Source organism: Budorcas taxicolor, chromosome 2, assembly GCF_023091745.1.
Source record: "Budorcas taxicolor isolate Tak-1 chromosome 2, Takin1.1, whole genome shotgun sequence".
Taxonomy (NCBI): domain Eukaryota; kingdom Metazoa; phylum Chordata; class Mammalia; order Artiodactyla; family Bovidae; genus Budorcas; species Budorcas taxicolor.
Genome location: NC_068911.1, coordinates 142,287,830 through 142,297,295, shown reverse-complemented (window position 1 = coordinate 142,297,295; position 9,466 = coordinate 142,287,830). Strand labels below are relative to the sequence as shown.

Below are 9,466 nucleotides of genomic sequence, written 5' to 3'. Positions count from 1 at the left end.
AGCAGTTTTGGTCCCACCTCTTCTCCGTAGATCTTTCCGGATTCCGCCGGAAGCAGCTGCCCTGAGGGGGAAGTCCCGCCTCCCCTAGAGGGAAGGACTGCCACCTTAAGGGCTTAGGGGCGGGGCCTCGCAATGAGGCACCTTCCTCCTTCCTTTGACCTCAGTTTTTAATACAGGGCTTTCAAAAAACAAAAACTAAAAACCTGGTCTGTCAGGTCTCCCAGCCCTCTGAGGAGTTTCTTAATCTTTTTTAGTTAAGTTCTTTCATCTTTTTCAGATTCTTTTGTATAGTAATTAATGATCTTAAGGGGACCAAAGCTTCTGCAGAAACAAACACTGTTATCAAGCATAGATAGAAGTAACATTCCTAAAGATACAGTGAAAGTGAAAGTCACTCAGTCACGTCCGCCTCTGCGACCCCATGGACTGTCCATGGAATTCTCCACGCCAGAATACTGGAGTGGGTAGCCAGTCCCTTCTCCAGGGGATCTTCACAACCCAGGGATCAAACCCAGGTCTCGTGCTTGGCAGGCAGATTCTTTACCACTGAGCCACTTGGGAAGCCCCAAAGATACAGTTCAGTTTCAGTTCAGTCCCTCAGTCGTGTCCGACTCTTAGCGACCCCGTGAATCGCAGCACGCCAGGCCTCCCTGTCCATCACCATCTTCCGGAGTTCACTCAGACTCACGTCCATCGAGTCCGTGATGCCATCCAGCCATCTCATCCTGGGTCATCCCCTTCTCCTCCTGCCCCCAGTCTCTCAGTTGTGAATTCAGCCAGTTCTTTTAAATGAAAATGATTAGCCTGAAGTCTCAACCACCAGATCAGTTGGAACCTAAGAAATGATGCTGTTGACCTTTCCTGACCCTGATGTCTTTCATTACTAAATCAGGGACTGTCCACCCACCAAGCCCCTTCCTGAATACACTTGTACCCTTAGCTTAAAACTTAACACACACACACACCCAAACCAAATGAGAAAAAACGCATTACCCACTTTCCCTGTTGGGGAGACACTGCTTTGGGAAAGATTTTCACTATTATTGCTGAAAGTAATACATCCTTCCTTCTCGAATCTTTGGCTTGGTTGTGTCTTTTGGCTTGACTCCCACAAAGAGAGGAACACAGTTTTCCATGTAACAAATTCACATAGAAAAAAAAAAAGTTTAGTAAGAGCATTATTTTGAATTTAAGGATAAGGCACTTTGTATAAAAGACAGAACTGTGATGGTAAACTTGGATCCCATGGTAAACTTGGATCACATTGAGAGAATAACCTGGCCCTTAACATTCCTCTTGGGAAATCTACCAGTCCTTCCAAATGATCATACTTAAGCAGAGAAGTCATACTGGGGTATTTGTCTCCCATTGTGCCCATTCTCCTTAATTTTGAAAGTTAGGGATGGAAAGCATGAGTAGAATGAAGCTCATTTGGAAGGGGGAGGAATTAGAGGTATTGAACTGAAAGGTGACTTCAGGCCAGATTATGAGGGTTGAGGAGGAATGTCAAGATAAGCTCCAGGGATCCAAAACAAAAAACACCTCAGGGTCTAAAATGAACACTTTCCTAAAGGAGTTAACCTATTTCTTGTGTTGAAAAATGAGAAATGAAATGCAGTCAGGCATCTTAAATATTTTTAATTTATTTTATTATATGTGCATATTCAAACACAGAAGTCTTATCTTTCATAAATATCTTTCATAAACATTTCAATATTTATTCATATGCATTTTTTCCATGCTCTTTGGTCATTCAGTATTCATAACAAACTTTATAGTCATCTGAGGGAAATCGGCTGTGTAGTCAATCTTTTGCTTTTACCTGTAAAATGGCTAATAAAGGATTTTCATCCTGCAGTCACAGTGACTTTTGAAAAATATGGAGGTACATTGATCTGTAATCCTAAATGACCCTAAAACAACATAAGTAAATTTGTCTTAAGTTTTTCCAAATACATTCTGCCCTAACTTATTTTTATTCTCCTGAGTGTCAAACCAAACTTTGTTTCTGAAAAGGTGCAGTTAGGACCCACTGAAGTAAATGAGGAAGCGAGACTTCCTAGTCACTGCCAAGGCAAGGCCATGGACTTGGAAGTGTGAGGTGACGGGGCAACAGCAAAACTCTGTGTGATAGCAGCAAATTACGGAGACTACTAAAGTCTCTGTACAACTTGACGAAGGGTATTTAATTTTATATTGGACTGTCATTCTATGTATGACCTTTTCTTCCCTGTTGGTCCCAACATACACTCTATTCTTGTTCAGATACTCTCAGAGCTGGACAGCAGAGTAGAGAATGTTTTAAACTGATTAAAGGGACAAATACAAAAGAAAGTACTCTTGGTATTCTGCCCAGAGTACTATTGGAGGCTTGAAATAGTAAACACATTACTTCCAGCCTACGCAACAAGCCCAAACCAGACCCCCAAATTCTACGGATTTTTCTCCCAGCATTGTTATGCCCATTTACGCCTTTTGGCACTATAGTTCTAAGTGCCTTGTCCGAATGCACTCAATAACTCAGTTTAATTTTTGGAAAAAAGAAATAAAACTTACCTAAAAGAATTACAGAAAGCAGCAAATACTGAAAAACAAAAGTTAAATGTTTTGTTGTGTAAAATGGTGTATCCAGAATTTGAACTGCTTTAATTGAATCTGAGTAAATCTACACCCACTATTGTGGAGGACACATGTTCATTCCAAGGTCTCTCAAAAGTTAATTTCAGAAGAGCAGTCCCTTGGTTGAGTCCAATTTTTTTGTACATGGGAAGTGTCTGTTTTCATTTTCCTCTGAACAAGATAAATAGTAAGTATCATAGCTTAAGAAATGATCTAGTATTATCAATACTATATTTATCATATGTAATAATTAACTTTTAGTCATATACTCAATAGCATTTTGAATTACAAAAGATTGTTACTTATCTTGATCTTTTTCTAATCTTCTCCAACTTTTTTTAAAATAATTATTCCTTCAAAATCCAGGGAACAGTATTCCTGAGAATACATCTTGTGACAATCTTATGCACATACATATATTTTATCAATTACACACAGACATTTAACACATTACATTCAACACATTTAAGGGCACCTTAAATGGAACAGATGTATACATCTGTAAAATCTCCATAGTCCCAGTATGAAAACATTCCTATTCTATAAGGCCCTGTTTGTCAGAGTGGAGGCTTTTTTGCAAGGTACAACATTATTTAGCTTATTGGAAAAGTTTCCAACAGACTTCCATAACACTAAAGTGAAGGAATCAGGCTAAAAGGCAGACAGGTCAGCATAGTCATGTTCAACACAGTCTGTTACTTTTTAAATATATATAAAGGTATATAGGATTCTGGTCAGATGTTTAACAATCTTCTTCGACCCTTTTACTTTTTAAATACTTGATACAATTATACACAGAGAATTTGAGTCAAGCATCAAGGAACTGGAACAAAACACACACATATAGGAGACTCATATAGCCCAGACATTTGTAATTACCAAACATAAGGCCTCTAACACTAAGGGAGCAGCATAATTTTAAGCAGATGAAATATATCTCCTTAGCAAGAATCATAAAACCACTTCTTTATGTGTATTTCTGCATTTGAGAACTCAGCATTAAGCATAAATTTCCTGAAAATATTGTAAAACGTAGAAGAGGTCATTTACCACCTCTGTTTTCTGAATGTTTAGATTTGAAATGTTTAGTTCTGTCCTTTAACTCACAGATATCTTTCATTCTATTAGTGAATGAGACCAAAACCCCAAATTATACTGGAAAATATAAATCACAATAACAAACAATGCCTCTTTAATAAGCAATGCTAACAGAAAAATAATTTTGCTTTGTGATTTGGGTGAGTTTAACAGGTCTCCTTTATATATACATATACATTTCATAACCAACGTAGTCAAAGTTTAAGTGTACAGAATGGGTTCTAAATTCATTGCAGTGTAATTGTAGTCTAAACTGTAGCTTGAGTGCTAAAAAACATGTACACAAACCCCACCACCATACCAATTTAGGTATGTATATGAGTTTTTATATGCTAGAAGTTATGTAACAATTTTCTAATATAAATTGTTAAAGTTTTGAAATTTAATCTTGAACTGTAAGATGCCAAGCCCTACTATAGGATTAATAACACACTAGATATGGCCTCATGAGCCTCCTAAGTTTTATACTTTTCTTGAAGTAACTGAATGTCAAGTTAAAGTAAAATACACAAGCTGACTGTGTCTATAAAGAAATTGCACATGTTATTTTTTTTCTTCATAAGCTTAACATCTAAAGGAGCATATAGATTTGTTAACATTGAGAAAAGTTATTTTATTGAACCAATTCTAATAACACTAATCTTAATATCTGAAAATATGCCCTTAAGGGCAGGCACAGGACACTATAAGGGAAAATAATTACGTTTCCCAATATTTTCCAATGTTGGTATTGATGTCATCAGGGCTAGAAGTAGGAATACCATCTCTTTCTAGCTATTATATTTATATTTAATTTTTATCATATTATAGGCTATTTATATCTTCTTAATTTAGATTTATGTCTGATAATTTCTAGAATATTCTCTGTGTTGATTATGAAATGGAATGATCTTATGGCATTAGCATTTTGATTTACAATATTTAATGAAAATGACAGTTAAAAAATAAATTGAAAAGTTCAAAGTTCTAAAAATAGTATTTTTTCTTCTTCTAAATGGTTATATTTTTGATCCAAAAAAAATGCCTGCAGGCTTATTTGCTATTAATATTTAGTTTCCCCAAACTAATACTTTCCTTTTGATTATTTTTTATGTAAATTGCTACTTGTATAGCCACCTGATTTAATGTTTTTGAAATTAGAAAAATAAACATTTGCATGAGATGTATTATGTAACCTCAAAAAATTGCATTAGTTTTTTAGAATACATTACTTCTTAATATTCCTAGGTAAGCAGCTCTGTAATATTATACACTTTTAATTGCTCAAGGCTTCTTGAATCATAAACAATGTGCAGTGAAATGGCTCTGTCCTTTTATTCTTCCCTGGATTTCATGATCTTTACACAACCAAACCATCTTAGCCATTGATTTTTTAAAGATGTTCATGAAACAATATGCACATTGGCAGAAAAATCTACTGGGATTTGTGCTACCCATTGGGTGTAAAGTGCTGTGTTTTCATATATTCCAAGTGAATGTTTTCAACTTTCAGCAAACTGATCCCTTCCACATCTTGTCTACACCTACAACACTTAAATGGTACAGAACTAAACATGAGACTCATCTAGGTCTACATCCGTCTCCCCCCGCTCTGTGGGAGTAAAAGGGAACTGACTCGCCAGCAGGGGGTTCTCCATGCCATTTTCCTCACTGATATGAAGAACTGTGTCTCCGTGCTGTAGGAGGATGGATGTCTCAAGGCCTGTGAAGTCATCAGGGTCTGAGAGTTGCGTAGAGAGGGGGCTGTGTGCCGTAGCTCCTTGTACTTCTGTGTCCTCCTTCCTTTCTCCTTCTTCAGCTGGGAGGTTCTCACCCTATGACCAAAAGTATCGTAACATTGAAAGGTAGGATGGATACCAGGAAAGAGGATCAAAAAATACTGTTGTCCAGCTATGACTGGAAAGGAATCACAAAGCTGGACGTAGTTTTAACCTTTGGAACACGTGAGATTTTATATAGGCCCTTTCAACTTTCTAAGCCTCAGTTTTCTAACCTGTTGCATGAGCCTCATTTTTGGCCCTGTTCACCTTGTAGACTGTGAGGGTAAAATGAGATAAAGGTATTACAATGATTTTAACCATTAAAGACTTTAAAAATTTATATAATATTGCCCCTTAGCTTGCTTTAAATACCACATGAGAAGAACGTGGGATCAAAACAAGAAAAATATCTAAACAGCAACAAAAAAGATCAAAACAAAAGTTCCTCTCAGAAGATTCTATATTTAAAGGGCTTCCCTGGTGACTCAGATGGTAAAGAATCCACCTTCATTGTAGGAGATGCAAGAGACATGAGTTTGATCCCTGGGTTGGGAAGATCCCCTGGAGAAGGCAATGGATACCCATTCCAGAATTCTTGCCTGAGAAATCCCATGGACAGAGGAACTTGGCAGCCAGTCCAGAGGGGTCGCAAAGAGTCGGACATGACTGAGTGACTAAGCATGTATTTAAAGGTTTCATCTAAATTGGTAACTTTATTCTTCTTAATTGAACTGTCAGCCATGTATAGTACACTGGTTTTTAATGGTAATTTTATTTTTTAAAATTTTATTTATATATTTACTTCTTTATTTTTGACTGCGCTAGGTGTTGCTGCACATGGATTTTTGTTAATTGTGGCAAGTGGGGCCTACTCTTTCACTGAGGTACGCTGGCTTCTCACTGCGGTGGCTTCTCCTCTGTGCGGCACGGGCTCTAGAGCGTGGGCTCAGTAGTTGTGGCACACAGGCTTAGATGCTCCGTGGCACGTGGTATCTTCCCGGACCAAGGATTGAACTTTGTCCCCTGCATTGGCAGGCAGATTCTTAACCAGTCAACCTCCAGGGAAACCCTCAGTAGTCATTTAATTATGAAATATTTCTTAGTTTTTTCATAACAAAGAGTATATAGACTTCTCTTATTCCTTCTCAAGTAGATATATTCTTGGCCATATACTTTACAATTGATTTTCTTTTTCATAATGATAGGACCAGTGTCTGACAAAACATTACTGACTCAGACTCAAATAATATGGATGACATTTACATATCCCCATTCCTAGACAGATGTATGCAAAGAGCAAGACTTGCTTGTTTCTCCAGGGCCCTCACCTGCTTGGGAGACAGGCTGTGAAGATCAGCAACAACAATGGTGGGGGAAGACGTGAGCACTGGTTTGTCCATTCCTTCTGGTTTCCTGGATGGGGCTGGGCTGCAGCCCTGTGGCTGGCCTGTGGCAGGAAGTGTGTCTGTTGGGGCACCTGCTGGCTCTGGCTGAGCCTCGATGAAGGTCACAGATCGTTTTTGGTCCGCTGTAGGTTGGAAGTAGAGCAGTAAATCGGAATAGGAGGATGGTAGGTTGGCAGTGCTTAATATTAGCTTTAACCAGTGTCTCCTGCCTTTCTTAGTCAAGACATTGCTGGCTTACCAATAAATGAGAGCACATTACGCCATTAGGTACATGTTTTGATTTTACCTTCTTAGGGGCTTTCCTCATAGCTCAGCTGATAAAGAATCTGCCAGCAGTGCAGGAGACCCAGGTTCAATCCCTGGGTCGGGAAGATCCCCTGGAGAAAGAAATGGCTACCCACTCCCGTATTCTTGCCTGGAAAATCTCATGGATGGAGGAGCCTGGTGGGCTGCAGTCCATGGGGTCCCAAAGAGTTAGGCATGACTAAGCAACTAACACTTCACTTCACTTCTTATAAACAGTAGCACATGGGTAGAAAAAATCATTTTTTACATAAAACAACCTTTCTGCATAAATTGTTTTTCCATAAAAACAAGATCAGTACACAGCATTAACTGAACTTGGTCATCGCTCATAACAACTGCCAACAGGAATTAAAAGTTCCTATTACTCATCATGCCCTTGTCTTTGGTAAGACGTATAACAAACCCAGTTCCTGGCTTGGGTAAATAAAACACAACCTTCTATCATCAAATTTCATAGCATTTGTGGTTCAACTTGGACTTCCCGGACCAGGGATTAAACCTGTGTCCCCTGCATTTGGCAGGCAGATTCTTAACCATGGAACCACAGGGAAGCCCTCAATAGTAATTTTAATTATTAAATATTTCTTAGTTTTTTTCATACCAAAGAGTATAAAGACTTTTGTAAAGACAATTCCCAAAGACAAGGGAATTATTCATTTACCTAGGTGCATGAGGAGAGAGATGGGATTGAGGAAGGTGAGAGAAAAAAAGGCACTCTAGTTTCCTGGGAAACTTCTTCCCTTTCCCTAGTGGCTTCCAAAGGTGTGTTTATCTGCATGACTCTCAGTCTCTGAAGGCCTTCCCCACCGTGTGGCAGGGCAGTGGGACTTGTGTCACTGTCTACCTAGAGGGACACAGGAGGCCTCACCGGATGGCTTTGTCTTAGGTTGAATGCTCCTGCGGGTGGTTGACAGCCGAGCCCCGTGGCGGTTTCTGGGTTCAGTCTGAGTCTTCTGACGTGACAGTAGAGGACGCCTTAGCTAAAGGGAATAGGCAGAAAGAAAACTAGCAGGAAGGATCTAACTGCTGGGAGGAAAGACTGAATTCAGAGGATTCTATGGTTTGTTCTCTTCTTTGAGGGTCCCTGTGGAGTCTTATGATTGTTCCTTACATTCTTAGCCAATAAAATAAACTTCTTCCTGCATATTTAAACACAAGTACATATATAATTCTGGCATCCCCTTTAACCAATCCTATATTCTGTCTTAACAATTGTTACCCCTTTAGATAGCTTAAGAACATTAATATAAATTAAAATAGTCATAGTAAGAATTTCAGGATACAAAACTAGCAATGATTGCTTACCAGTCAGCCTTTGCTCATCTAAAACCTGTAGCTGAATATATTCTATCGTTGAAGGAAAGACTGATGAAAAACACCCCAGATTCTGGGGAAATGTCCAGCCTCCAAATCAGTGCTGGGATGTTCCCATCAAAGCCACAGCACAAAGCCTCATTTAGAGTTTTATTTAGATGGTAACATAAAGGAAACCCGCCCTACCAAAGGAAATTTTTAAGGATAATCTCTCCTTGAATTTCAGTTTTAAATAGAATCATTAATCTTGAAATGAGGAAGAAAGGATGACTGTCTCTGCCTCTCTACAGAAAGAGGCCTTCAGTGAGCTTTGTAACAAATCTTCCATGGTCAGTAGTTTGACTGGCAATGGTTTCTGGATAGGGAGCAAATAAAAATATAAGCCCACTTATTTCACCAAGTAACCAGGTTTGCTAATAAGATTCGGAGCTAAAAACAGAAGCCCCAAACTTTCCACTTTGCCCAAGCACTTACCATGTTTTAAAGTTGCTCTGTACTGCTTATTTCAGGTGGGGAATAAATATTTCAGGTAAAATAGAGTCTTAATACACATAAAATAGAGTCTTGATATACATTAATAATTGAATAGAACTGCCCTTTCATAGACTGTCTCCCCTGCCCTTTCAGGGTTGCTTACCTGCCTCAGGCCCCTCTTCCTCCCCAGTGGCTGCTGAATGAGAAGGTTCTGTTGGCCAGGTTCACTCTGCACACTTGCCACCCTGTCAAGAGCATCACCAGTGTTAGCGTGCCCGGAGCAGGCAAATGAGACAATCTTCTGGTGGGTGTTAGTCAAAATCACTTACAGGAAACAGTCACTTCAAAGATACCATTATCTTTGAAGGAGGGTTAGGAAAGAACCCCTGGGATGGGAATTTTCACAGGTTTAGGAAGGAGGACACCAGGCCTTGTAGCCCCAAGCTGCCAAAATTGAGATTCTGTTTTCAGTCACTGATGCCAGTCTGT

The 9,466-nt window shown here is 39.0% G+C and overlaps 1 protein-coding gene across 1 annotated transcript in view; it reads right to left on the bottom strand.

Moving 5' to 3' along the window:
* Positions 1-5,264: 5,264 nt before the first annotated feature.
* UNC80 (unc-80 homolog, NALCN channel complex subunit) overlaps positions 5,265-9,466 on the bottom strand; it is a 209,402-nt gene continuing 205,200 nt past the window's right edge. Inside the window, exons 62-65 of the mRNA XM_052662586.1 lie at positions 9,141-9,222; positions 8,058-8,169; positions 6,806-7,005; positions 5,265-5,531 (exon numbers count right to left, since the gene is read on the bottom strand). Of these exons, the coding sequence (XP_052518546.1) occupies positions 5,265-5,531; positions 6,806-7,005; positions 8,058-8,169; positions 9,141-9,222 (661 nt within the window). The remainder of the gene's footprint in view (positions 5,532-6,805; positions 7,006-8,057; positions 8,170-9,140; positions 9,223-9,466) is intronic.